This window comes from Entelurus aequoreus, linkage group LG04 (genome assembly GCF_033978785.1).
Source record: "Entelurus aequoreus isolate RoL-2023_Sb linkage group LG04, RoL_Eaeq_v1.1, whole genome shotgun sequence".
Taxonomy (NCBI): domain Eukaryota; kingdom Metazoa; phylum Chordata; class Actinopteri; order Syngnathiformes; family Syngnathidae; genus Entelurus; species Entelurus aequoreus.
In genome coordinates, this window is record NC_084734.1 from 61,851,717 (window position 1) to 61,865,995 (window position 14,279).

General features: G+C 40.2%; 1 protein-coding gene across 2 annotated transcripts in view; it reads right to left on the bottom strand.

Moving 5' to 3' along the window:
* LOC133648896 (pro-neuregulin-2, membrane-bound isoform-like) overlaps positions 1 to 14,279 on the bottom strand; it is a 133,077-nt gene that overhangs the window by 55,941 nt on the left and 62,857 nt on the right. For both annotated transcript variants that reach the window (XM_062045417.1, XM_062045416.1), the window contains exons 2-4: positions 11,311 to 11,473; positions 9,226 to 9,344; positions 4,971 to 5,094 (exon numbers count right to left, since the gene is read on the bottom strand). In XM_062045417.1, the coding sequence (XP_061901401.1) occupies positions 4,971 to 5,094; positions 9,226 to 9,344; positions 11,311 to 11,473 (406 nt within the window). The remainder of the gene's footprint in view (positions 1 to 4,970; positions 5,095 to 9,225; positions 9,345 to 11,310; positions 11,474 to 14,279) is intronic.

Below are 14,279 nucleotides of genomic sequence, written 5' to 3' on the forward strand. Positions count from 1 at the left end.
GACACGACAGTAGTGGGCCTCATCCGTGACAACAACGACATGGACTACAGGGAAGAAGTGAAACATCTGGTTGACTGGTGCAGAACCAACAACCTGGTCCTGAATGTCGACAAGACCAAGGAGATCATTGTTGACTTCAGGATGCACCAGTCCAGCCACGCTCCACTCTACATCAACGGCACAGCGGTGGTGATGGTAAGCAGCACCAAGTTCCTGGGGGTGCAGATAACTGACAATATAACCTGGTCCCTACACACCAGAGGTCTTGTAAAAAGAGCTCAGCAGCGCATGCACTTTTTGCGTCGGATGAAAAGAGCACAGCTCCCTCCCCCCATTCTCACCGCATTCTACAGAGGCACTATAGAGAGCCTGCTGACCAACAGCATCTCTGTCTGGACTGGAGCCTACAGTGCCTCAGACTGGAAGTCTCTCCAGAGAGTGGTGAGGACGGCGGAAAAGATCATCAGGACTCCTCTTCCTCCTATCCAGGAGATTGCAAAAAGCCGCTGCCTGACCAGGGCTCAGAAAATCTGCAAAGACTCCTCCCACCCCCACCAAGGACTATTTTCACTGCTGGACTCTAGAAAGAGGTTCTGCAGCCTCCGAAGCAGAACCTCCAGGTTCTGTAACAGCTTCTTCCCTCAGGCCGTAAGACTCTTGAACGCATCATAAAAATCCCCTCAACTCCCCCCAAAATGGATTAACTCGCTGGAATAAAAAAGACAATATAACATACATCCATAAACGTGGACGCATGTGAAAAAGTGCAATATATTTATCTGTACAGTAACCTATTTATTTATTTATATATACACCTCATTGCTTTTTTATCCTGCACTACCATGAGCTAATGAAATGAAATTTTGTTCTTATCTGTACTGTAAAGTTCAAATTTGAATGACAATAAAAAGGAAGTCTAAGTCTAAGTCTAATTTATATGTATTTCACATAGTTTTCTGAATAAATATAAACTAATTAATCGACATAAAATGTGTTTTATGTTAATATTTTTGAATGACTAGAAGGGATTCATTAGATTTATAAAAAAAACATTTCTTATAGGAAAACAATGCATGACGCTAATGCATTGTACTCGAAAATTAAAATTAAAATGATGGACTATAAGTTCGGAGAAAAATCCAGTGTTATTTTTATTTTTTTAATTCAAAAAACCTGCTTACTCCTTTGAGTTATATTCAAGGGCGTAGCCTTCATTTCAAAAGTTAGTGGGGGTCGATTGTTAAAGAGCAAGATTAATTTTATCATGTATTTACAAGTAGTAAAATTTATTTTTGTGCTCAGCAACGAATATAACATGTAATCCATTATTAGTAAAATTAACAATGCAATAAACTTTTGCTGACCTCCTTCCTCAATTTTCGGTCTGAAATGAACCTGGCTGAGGAGCAAACCTACACCGCCACAGCATACTACAAGATGATGGTGAAATTGGCTCTTATATTGTCTTAATATTGTTGGAGCATAAGAGGAGGTAAAAAGTGTATTGTTAAATTTCACATAAAGCGCCCTGTCACTTATTCCTTTACATTTTAAAAGCTTTTTTGGGGTTCTCAAGCGTGTCTTGTCTGCAGAGTCATGTCCCCGGGCTGGCTGTTTAGCCGAGACTACTTGCTCCCTGCATGCTGATGGAAAGACATGCTGCGCTGTAGCTCACACGCCATGATGCGCATCATGGTGACTCAGAAATATTGAGTGTTAACTTAGAAAAATGAACAAAACCCAAATCGAAATTACAGGTCAGAAAAGTGTGGGGGACATAAAGGACAGGTACAGAAAGTGTGTTCACTACGCCAATGGTTGTGCTATATTGCCACTTTTTGTTTTAAATACTAGATATGATGTTGCTGCTATTAGAACCCAAATGTCCCGGCTCTAATTTAACTTAGATAGTTCAATACATTGCAACACTTTTGACATCCACAAGCTTTACAGTAATACATACAGTACATACTCAGAGGTTCCGCCTAACTTATACGTAAATAACACAACAAGAAACATCTATAAAGATGATGCTACAGCTGATGTACCACAATAATAAACATGCAGAAATGAAAACCTCTCTGGCACTGTAATCAAGACTCCACACTAATATAAGATTATTTTCTGACGCAGCTCTTGTTTTGTATCTAAGTGGATTGGGCATGTGTATTTTGTATTACTATTGTGGAAATAAATCCACTTTGTATGCAACCTGGGATGGATTAGACTCTGTTTCCTTCTATCGCCTAATTCATACAATATTGTTTTTTTCTATATTAAATCATTAACAAAATATGCTGTTTATTTGTGTGCAAAGTAAAGTATTGTCATATATTCACTACGTCACTTGCTTGCCCTGAACGGGACGGTATAGCTCGGTTGGTAGAGCGGCCGTGCCAGCAACTTGAGGGTTGCAGGTTCGATCCCCGCTTCCGCCATCCTAGTCACTGCCGTTGTGTCCTTGGGCAAGACACTTTACCCACCTGCTCCCAGTGCCACCCACACTGGTTTAAATGTAACTTAGATATTGGGTTTCACAATGTAAAGCGCTTTGAGTCACTTGAGAAAAAGCGCTATATAAATGTAATTCACTTCACTTCACTTCACTGAATGAGACATTGACAAATTATGCACAAGAAGCATATAGATCCCATTTATTAGTCACAGCTGTGTACAACTGAGTCAAAGGCAAACTATATGGATACTGGCAGTATGGTGTTTTTGATTTAGAAATTAATTCCATAAAGTTTAAGCTGCAACTGTATACTGGTCCAAACATACGATACAAAAAATAGGACAAAGTAGATTCAATCTTAGTCAATATAATTACATTACAACACAAATACCCCGAAGTGGTATTACTCAAAGTATGGTCCGAGGAACCCCCAAGAGTTCTGTGAGTAACTACAGACAACACAAACACACCATGGACCAAGGACTGCACATATGCACACATACCCCAACCCCACGCCTTTGTCACCGCTTAACTCCTTGGGTTGGGCGGATGGCTGGAGCAGCGCCAGAAGGGCTGCAGCTTCGCCAACAAAGTCCCCGGCCCATCTTCACCTCCTGTTACAAGTCTTGTGGTTTATGTGTCGTAACATGTGTATATGTGGTTGTCGCGTATGTATGTGTGTCTGCTCTTGAACGGGTCTGTGCTGAAAATGAAATGTTGTTGTACTTGGGCAATGACAATATAGTAATTCCATTTTATTCCATTTCGAGAACCCCCAAGAGTTCTGTGAGTAACTTAGCGGATCAATTTTACAACACAACCTAAAACTTGTAACTTCCAACAGTTTGGTTCGGCTCTGGGGTCTGTGTAAATGTGTAGATGTATAAAATCATTCCATTCAGGGAACAGAGAGTGCATCCGTCCTCCTTTTAACCACTGGCATTAAAATACTAACAATATATACGTGCATTACACAGGTATATTATGAATATCTGTGGTTGCAATATAATCCGCGAAATAAGCTTGCTGCAGAGCTTCATGTGGAGGATTCTACTATGGCGTCACATTAGTACCAAAAATCCAAGCGCGTAAAAACTGTTATCACGCGCTGATTCTCCACTTCGTGCGCGCGCGCGGCACCTTCTTGCATGCGCGCGGTGCCTTTCTGCGCGTGCGCTGTGCCTTTCTGCGCGCGCGCTGTCTCGGTCTGTGCACTGTCATGTTTCATTTTGGTACTTTGGGGGCGGGCATGCTTAGACCGCCCCTTCTTTCTGATTGGCTTTGAAAAAAAAAAATTTAAAAAAAAAATACAACTTCAAGTAGGTTGTAAAAAAGGCAGATGAAGTGAAACTATAGCAATGCTTTTCTTTACACTCTCTCATGCACACAGATACTTATGTTATGAGAAGTATATTGTTTCAAAAATATTAACATTAATTGTTGATATTTTCAACATCTTTCAGATTACATTGCTCGAATTCAAAAACCACTTTACTACACAAATATTAGGCCCAATGTGCAGGATTATTCTATTAGTATTAGTTATTTTTATGTTTTATCATATCTTAGCTTTTTTTATGTTTTATCATATCTTAGCCTATTTTTATATGGTCTTATTATATTTATATTTCAGTTTTTATTGTATTTTATTTTATTTTAAAGTTTTTCATATTGTAGTTTATTTTTATGTTTGATTATATATTGTCTTATTTCGTATTATTTTTGGACTTTTACCTGATGTGTATTTTAATTATTTTTAATCCATTTATTTGATCATCTAGTGTTTCCTCAAAGAGCCCTCTGGATCTCCACGTCCAGAGGGTTCCTGTGATTGGCTATTGTCATTGTGTTGTTATTATTATTGTTGTTGTTGTTGTTGTTTGTTTATTTTTATGTACACGTTTGACTGTCTTCATGGAGTGTGGGTGTTATTTCTCATTTTGTTTTTAACTATGTAAAGCATTTTGAGCTGCATTTTAAATGTATGAAAAGTGTTTTATAAATAAAAATGTATTATTATTATTTTTAGTAATAGTACCCTTACAATCACTCCAAACCAGTTCAAAAACTTACCTCTTTTTCAGCCAACATTTTTTTATCCACTTCTTCCTCCGTAAATCTTGATACATATTGACGATGACCCGCCCTGCTATACTTCGGATTGCTCAAAGCCAATCAGAAAGAAGGGGCGGTCTAAGCATGCCCCAAAGTACCAAAATGAAACATGACAGCGCACAGACCGAGACAGCGCGCGCGCAGAAAGGCACCACGCGCGCGCAAAAGGGTGTCGCGCGCACGCACGAAGTGGAGAATCAGCGCGCGATAACAGTTTTTACGCGCTTGGATTTTTGGTACTAATGTGACGCCATATTCTACCAGTGGATTGAGGACAGAAAGGACAGCTGACACAAAGCAAGTCTGAGGCCGCAGACAAAGAGATAAGCGACGGGAGAGATTAAGGGAGGGACTGCACATGATGGCGGCAATGGACAACAAATGAGTGAATTCAACTTACTTGCAAGAAAGCTGGTTTATACCATGTATGAAGTAACAGTCTCCACCGTTGATGCAGTAGGCCTTTTCCGTGTCGTTGCAGTGCCTCACATGACTCACACCCAGAGACAACGTGGTGGTGGTTACTGAGAGAGACATACATGAAATATATGGTATTATCAATTAAATGCTGTTTTTTGCTAATAAACTGCCATCATTGTTTGTATAAGAACTCTGGCTTATTAGTAAATCCCAGAGCCCAAAAAAAGTCTGCGGGCGCTAGAGTGTTTTCTATTCAGGCTCCAGTACTATGGAATGCCCTCCCAGTAACAGTTAGAGATGCTACCTCAGTAGAAGCGTTTAAGTACCATCTTAAAACTAATTTGTATACTCTAGCTTTTAAATAGACCCCATTTTTAGACCAGTTGATCTGTCGTTTCTTTTCTTTTCTCCTTTGCCCCCATCCCCTTGTGGAGAGGGAGACACACAGGTCCGGTGACCATGGATGAAGTGCTGGCTGTCCAGAGTCGGGACCAAGGGTGGACCGCTCGCCTGTGCATCGGTTGGGGACATCTCTGCGCTGCTGACCCGTCTCCGCTCGGGATGGTTTCCTGCTAGCCCCACTATGGACTGGACTTTCACTAATATGTTAGATCCACTATGGACTAGACTTTCACAATACTATGTCAGACCCACTCGACATCCATTGCTTTCGGTCTCCCCTAAGAGTGGGGGTTACCCACATATGCGGTCCTCTCCAAGGTTTCTCATAGTCATTCACATCGACGTCCTACTGGGGTGAGTTTTTCCTTGCCCTTATGTGGGCTCTGTACCGATGATGTCGTTGTGGCTTGTGCAGCCCTTTGAGACATTTGTGATTTAGGGCTATATAAATAAACATTGGTTGATTGATTGATTGATATTGTCAAGAGACCTTTGCTGTAAATAGTTACGCATTACAAAATGCATCCATAATATGAATGACATTTGTCACATGTTCACACAATATGGACAAAAGTGGAATCTAGAAAAGGTTTGTCTTCCCTCTGCAGCTACTATGTGTAACACATCTGTCCACACTTCTGTGAGCATGTGTGTCTGTCTATTCATCACCAAGAACATTGGTGAGGTCGCTGATATACTGGACTTTTGACGGGGTCTAGGTCAGAGCTCTGAATGGGCCAATCAAGTATGTCAACTCAAATGGATTAATAAATTGATTAAAAGGAGAAATTATTATATCTTTAATACATTTTAATTTCCAACAAATCACTCTTGATACCTCATACCCGATGAGTGATATGACCTCAAATCTATATTGCGAAATATATTGCAGCCTCTTGCTAAAATTATATTTATCACATCATAATATTTGGTATGTAAATGATAATAGAATCGATTCAAAACGGGTTAGCAATTTAGCTGCTGACGTATGCAGTAACATACAGTACTGCAGATTTGGTCAAAACTATTGTTAATCTATTTGCAAATGTACTGTTAAAATCTGGTAACTTTTTGTTGTAACATGTTTCTATCGACACTTCTGTTAAAATGTAATAAGCATTTTTTTTCCCACTTGGCCATATACCAATACTGATATCCAGTGTTGGAACTAACACGTTACAAAGTAACGCATTACTGTAACGCCGTTATTTTCGGCGGTAGCTAGTAGTCTACTTTTATATTCAGTAACTCAGTTACTGTTACTACATGATGCGTTACTGCGTTATTTCACGTTATTTTTTATGTAGTATCGGCTAGAAACAGAAGATATGAGTGTGTTTTATTGGAGAGCTGCAGTGTCGTCCTTCTGAATCTTCCTGTGTCACAAGGGGGAGAAGAGAAGAGGAGCGCTGTGTGCGTGTGTGTGTGTGTGTGTGTGTTTGTGGTGGAGGGGGCGTGTCTGTGTTTACTAACAAGACATCATGGCGGAGCCGAAGTTGTGTTTCTTAACATGGAGATATTCTCACTACTTTTCTTTTGTCGAGCACATAGAAAATACAATTTTAGTTAAATGTAAGTTGTGTCTTGGATCAAAGATCCTATCTAATGCCCAAAACAGCAATTGAAATCTGCTGAAACAGCTACAAAAGCAACATGCTTCGACGAAGCTAGTAAAGAGAGACACAGACTCCGATGCCACTTCACATCCACCTCCACCTAAGGATTTTAATGGAGGGCCTGCTAGCCAGGACAACATTGATAGAACCATTGCAGCGTATGTGGTAGAAGACATACACGCTATTTCTACAGTGGAGTCACCCGCTTTCAGGCAGCTAATTAGCATGATACGTCAAACGGCAAATGGCACGGAAACATTTTCCAAGTACCTGGACAGTGAGGGCATAAACATGGAAAGCGAGCTAAAGAAAACACTCCAAACTCTGCCTCTGCTCATCATTCAGCCCTGAAGGTACACACACTCTGTGAATTCTCTTATATACTGTTGTTCTTTCATTCTAGACTTCTAGAGTGTTTGATTATCACATCACTCTAAATGTATAGACTATAAAGTTCACATACATAAAGAGGGATCCTAGTGGGCCAGGTCAATCTTATATTATCTCTAAACTAAAACTGGGGAAATGTGTAGAGTGTTCCGGGCTTCAGTACAGTGTTGATCTCTTGAAGACATGATTTTATTTCACAATTCCTTAAGAGAAAAAAATGCCTGGTTAGGCTTTGTGTATGTCATGTGTGCCTTCCTTGGGTGAAGCCAGGTTTACAGCTATGTTGTGACATGTTGTTATTATGCTGTTTTTTACTTGTGTATGTTATGTTGCAGCTATTTAAAATAGTTTTGTCAATTTGTTCTGGCCTGAAATAAATTGGCCATTTGAAACATATCTTTGTCTTTATGTGTTGTTGTGATGCTAATGCATGTCAAGTTGATCAACAGATTGTATTATTCTCCAGTGCAATAACAGTACTGAAATGAAGGCTAAAAGGGCATTAATGGGAGCATTAAAAAAAAAAGAAGAAAAAAAGAAGTAACTAAGTAGTTACTTTAAACAGTAACACATTACTTTTTGGTGTAAGTAACTGCGTTAGTAACTGAGTTAATTTTGAAATAAAGTAACTAGTAACTGTAACAAGTTAATGGTTTTCAGTAGCTAACCCAACACTGCTGATATGATGCTTCAATTGTTGAAGACAATTGAATAATCCAATTTTGTAATCATTGTCTAACAATATACATTGACTATTTAAATTACTGCTCATTCCTTTTTATTACATACATTATTTTGAGAAAAATAAAGTCAATAGTGCAACATAACTAAACATATGCAAAAACTACAATTGGCTCGGATTTGAATCCTTTGGTTTTTCCACTTAAAGGCCTCTTGTGTCCAGGCACTTGTTTGTAAATGTTAATAACAAAAACGACAAAAACTAATGTGTGGTAATAAAAAATAATCAGTTTAGTCACTGTAGTATCGCCCATTAACTTATACTAAACATGGTATCTTTACTGTCTATTCGTATTGATCCTCCCCGTTTTATCTTCAAGAGCTGTGACTGCTAGCATGCCTTCGTGTATCCTCCAGGACGCGACTATAAGAATGTGTTATAAACATCCATAATCATAAGAGGGTAATAGAATAAAATTGCCGGTCAAATTAAACTCATTCATATTGTCCATAGTGTGCATACCTAATTAATGGTGGACAAATGTTTCATAATCTTCTACATAATGTTATGTTGCCATACTTTACTTTTACGGTATACAATATATGAAGAGTTCTTAACCTTTTTGACCTCAGGGCCCAACTTTTTGACACTGTAACTACTAATCTTACACCTGGTTTTAATCGTATTCAATAATTATATCCAACCTACTTACAGTTTACAAATGATATGAAACCTCATATTAAAATATTATTTTCAAGGCTTAGGTCAGCATAATTCTTTTTAAATAATTACATTAAAATATACTGCAAAAGAAGGGACTTATACAACAAACTAGGTGTCCAGGGTGTACCCTGCCTTCCTCCCGAGTGCAGCTGTGATAGACTCCAGCCCCCCTGCAACCCTGAGAGGGATAATCCGTAGTATATGGATGGATGGATGGATGGAAATAATAAAAAAAGAAATGTATATACAATTGTGCAGAGCTAAAAAAACAAACAAATTCTAACTAAAAAAATAACAAATAATAATATATATTTCTTAAAGAACTGCGGTACACACGGACCACAGCTGAGAAAACAGATACGGTTAAGAAACACTGCTGTATAATATATGTATAGCAAATACATAGCCAGAGAAGTGCTCACAGATCTGCACGCTGATAATACTTGTGACGTTTTCCTGTCCGACTGAGTTTTCAGCCACACAAGTGTAGTTTCCAGAGTCTTCCACACGCACTCGACTGATCAGCACCTTGGAGTTTTTTCTTCAGGAAAAACAAAAGAAAGGGAGATACATTTCTAGTTAGACCAAAATGCAATTTGACTGTCACATGCACATGTTCCTAAATGTTAAAAAAAGACTATAAAAAAAACATCACTTTCACTCCGTTTTCCTAAACTTCCAAGCATGCATGTTTTTGTTTCTTTGAAAACAAGGACTAGCCTTAACAAAAGGTCAAAGCCCCTTAGCGTCCCATGCATCAAACTCCCATCCATCCTCAAAGGTAAACGTGTTCAAAGAGTATTCTATGCTTAACTTTTTTTTCAGTATGTTACTGCACTTAGTAGTGTTGTGTCGTTCGCGAACGATTCGTTCGAAAGAACGGATCTTTTGAGTGAACGTACTGAACCGAATCACTTCATGAACTGATTCGTTCCTTTCTCAGTTCAGTTGAGCTCCGCCGCCGGTATGAGTGGAACTGGCGCATTCTGTGACTCACTGAACCCTCGACGTCGGCGAACGACGCAGCCAATGAGAGGGCGGGGGGAGGGACTGAGCGAACGATTCGTTCACCGCGGATTAACGACATGAATCACTCAGTGAACGACAACGCTCTCGCTCTCTGCTCTGCGGGGGTGGGGGGTAAAGTGTAGGGCAGGCTGTTTTGAGAAGATTTAAAATAAAAATAATAACTAATGTATGTACACATACATAGGCTATTATTTACACAGTTATTGTAACAAAAATAAATTTCTCCTTGGGGATCAATTCTGATTCATATTATTATTATTATTATTATTATTATTATTATTATTATCAATTCTACTGCAACCGTTGTTGTTGATGTTGTTTAGTAGCTATCATCATCATTATAATAATGCTGATTTGCAATTAAACTGTACTGCTGCTGCAGAAGTGATTCGGTTCACGTACTGAACTGCGGCCACAGTGTGGCGCTGTGTCAGTCACTGATTCTAATTTTTTGAACGAATCATTTTAAGGAACTGATTCTAGTGATTCATTACAGTCAAAAGAACTGCCGATCCCATCACTAGCACTTAGCACACAATGAGTAAAATGGACTACCATATGAAGGAGCTTTACCAATCAACTGTATATTGAGCTTCGATCATCTTTGCCAACATAACAAAACACAACACAACAGAGACATGACAGAAAATATATAAATGTTGGTTCACAACTTACTCTGCTGTGCGTTTGTCCATATGTAATGTGGAGAGTGCATATATGTTTAAGTGTTCTTTCTTAATTCATAGTCATGTTTAAAGCAGCTAATATCGTCCCATATGTACCCTTTGTGTTTTTTCCTTATGCTCGTTAGTGAACTCTGTGTTTCACCTTGAAGGCCTGCAATGTCTGCTGGGAGTATAATGTACTCCCTTTTTGTGAAGGAGGCTTTATCGGTTTAGAACAAAAAGGCTGTATTTCTTTCTGGGCGGCAGGGACTGTTATCGTACGAAATAAGCTGACTCTTTCCGTTTGATTTTTAGACCGCTTCTTGATGCTGCCATTACCGCATTGTTAGGGCTGGTCTCTTCAAGCTTTAGTAAAACTTCCGAAAGAACTTGGGATTGACCAGTGTGTTTTATTCCCTTAGAGGAAGACTGGTCGGACGCAACAATTGCATTCATGTATCAATCATATTTGGATAGAAATTAATCCAATCACAATGTACAGTAACTTAATATTATTGTACTACAATATGCTTATGCGATGCCAAAAATTTTACCCAGGTCCATATGAGTTATATATTTTTATATATGAAAAATAATTCAGATATATAACATTATCAGGGGCCAGTCTGTTACATTGATGCGCCACTAAGAGAGGAAGGAGTAATCTCCCACTATATGGCATCTTTGTTTGGCCGTGGCTGAGTTCTGCGCTCTACTGACTTTTCTTGTTTTAAGATTGTGATTCATGAGAGCAGGGGTGTGGAGCCATGAAAAATATCAATACATCACCAGCAGCAGGTTTGGCAGACTTACTTGTTGGTTTTTATTCTGAGGTCTTTTCCCCCTTGAAGCTCATGTCCATCCTTGTACCAGCGGAAGGAGGGGCTCAGATTCCCTGACGCCTCACACTTCAAGGACAGCTTGTCTCCTTCCACCAGAGACTGGCCTCGCATCAATCGCAGCCGAGGAGCAGAGGCTGAACACAGAGAGGAGATACAGTCAGTATTTTGTTGAGTAACAGTTTTGTCTTGAAAAGCCGTGTCTTCTGCACTGGTTATTTGTTGTTTGTATGTTTCTTTTGTCAATCCAGAAACCAAATGTCCACCACAGAGGACATAATACACTCCAAGGAAGATTGACAGAACACACTATGGGCCTTATTTATTAAGATCCAAATAAAAAGTGCTAAATAGTGTGTGCAAAGTTTTTAAAAAAGCTGTGTACTATTAGTGAGTGTATTGAGGGTGATCTACTAAGGCTGCTTCTACACTAGGCCGGCTAAGGTTATACAGGATATAAAGTTAAAGTTAAAGTGCCAATGATTGTCACACACAGTAGGTGAGGTAAAATTATCCTCTGCATTTGACCCATCCCCACAGGGGAGTAGTGAGCAGCAGCAGTTGCCGCGCCCGAGAATCATTTGGTGATTTAACCCCCAATTCCAACCCTTGATGCTGAGTGCCAAGCAGGGAGGTAATGGGTCCCATTTTTATAGTCTTTGGTATGACTCGGCCGGGGTTCGAACTCACAATCTACCGATCTCAGGGTTGTGGAGTTCAAACCCACCTAACCTTATCCGTGTCCACACACACACACACAGTGCCATTGTTTAAGACCCCCTACCCCCCCGTCCGCCGGCGCAACACAACCTAGAAAATGGCAGACGCACATTACGTACATATTACCTTCCAGTCTGACCTGGAAGTGTATCCTTACCCGTCTGGTATGTGAAGTATTTAAATGTAGCCCATTGGCACATTTCTTTTAATAGTAAACCTTGCCTTGCTTGCCTCACCATCAGCAGCTGTTAGACTAGTCCTATTGTAGTGAATCACACCAGAGCCATCATACATGAATCAATTCTTTAATGGACGTGTGAAAGTAAACAATGTGATAAAGAACATTTTACAACAATCAATCTAAGGATCTAGATATCTGGTCAGGACATTCCTCACTCTTTTGCCTTCACCTTCATTGTCCATTCTTGCAATCCTGCCTGTGCTTGGAGGCAGAAATTAGCGGTCGTACTCAACGGCCGCAATCACTTCAAGGCTTCACTGTAGTTATGGAGTACAAAACTAGACGTTGAGTAATTGCTCGACATACATTGCAGACAATAACTGATACAGTCTGCTTTGCCAGTCCAAATGCATTCGTTGATTTCCGTAGTCTTCTCTCGTCGGCCAGGTAATACAAAGCACACGCTACCTTTTTTATCACATCTGCGAAAGCACACATTCTCGTTGTCTCACCTTCGACCAATGGACAAAGTTTTTCGCGCTAAGTAAAATCACAGCTGACCAGGACATTCGAAAGTTCTCTTGCCATTCCTCTGGCACAACACACTCGTTGAAAAACATATCCCAGCAGGCTGCCGTTCTTCAAGGCCTTATCCAAAACCGTCGCTCAACATTGCTATGTTGCAGTCTGAGATTTTTTGCTATCCGAAATAGCTGCAATCGCGCGTTTCCTTCTCTTAAGGTATTCATGTGTGATTTCTACAATCGCCTGAACATGTAGAAGAAGGAGAAACATGGGCATGTCTGGATGAATCTCCTCCATCTTACTAGTGGTTACCAACGAGTGGAAACCGGTTATTATGAATCTGGCTGTGGCGCGTTCTCTCTGACGTCCCTTCCTCTCCGAACTCCGTTTATAAACGAGCAATGAGTCCATACAGAGCTAAGAGCTGGAGATTCAAGAAATAGACGCCGCACTTACCCATGTAAAAAAATATCCAAGTAGGGAAACCTTAAACGATGGGTTAGTGTGGCTTGTTAAGCGCATTTAATAATATAAATAGCAAAGCCATGTTGAATATCTTACGCAGTGACGTCATGTGCCTCCGTGCACTGAAATGGTATGTTGTGAGCATGCGCAGAATAAACGGCTCAGTGAGTTCCTGGACCAAAAGAAGTAATGGTGGTTTGTTTATTTCCTCCCGTGAATATAAAGTGCTAGGTAACCACATTGGTGACTGTTATAACGATAGACTGCTGCAGAAATGAGTAGTGCTACAGGTTATGGGCCCAGTCATTCAGGCCAAAGATGGTTTAGACTTTTATTCGACGGTGACGAGAAAAATTATGAACTCTGGGAAACGAGGTTCCTCGCACACATGGAGTTACGTGGTCTCGGAGGAGTTATCCTGGAATACCCGCACATAGATGAGGAAGACGAAGAAGCTCTCGCGGAAGATGAGGCAAAGAACGGTGAGGCATATGCGGAGCTAGTGCAGTGTCTAGACAATAAGAGTTTGTCGTTGATAATGAGGGACGCGAAACGTGATGGAAGAGCAGCACTGGAGATTCTTCGCGAGCATTACGCGGGAAAAGACAAACCTCGTGTTGTGAGTTTGTATTGTGAACTTTCCTCGCTCCATAAGGCTAGTAATGAAACTGTCACGGACTATATTATTAGAGCAGAGACTATTTTCACGTCATTAAGAAGAGCAGACGAACAGATAAGTGATGGGCTTCAGATAGCCATGGTAGTAAAGGGGCTACCTGACTCATATAAGCCATTCGTCGTGCACATTACCCAAACAAATGACACTGTAACGTTTGGCGAGTTTAAAACGAAACTGCGAAGTTATGAGAGTACAGAAAAATATGGGAAGAACGACGTGAATGCAGAAGAAGACAATGTGATGAAGGCTAGCGGGGCAGCAAGATTACATGGAAGAGGAAGAGGAAAGAAAATGGATCTAGCTGATGTCGAGTGTTACACATGTGGGAAAAAGGGACACATGGCCAGGACATGCCCTGACGAATCCCAGACGA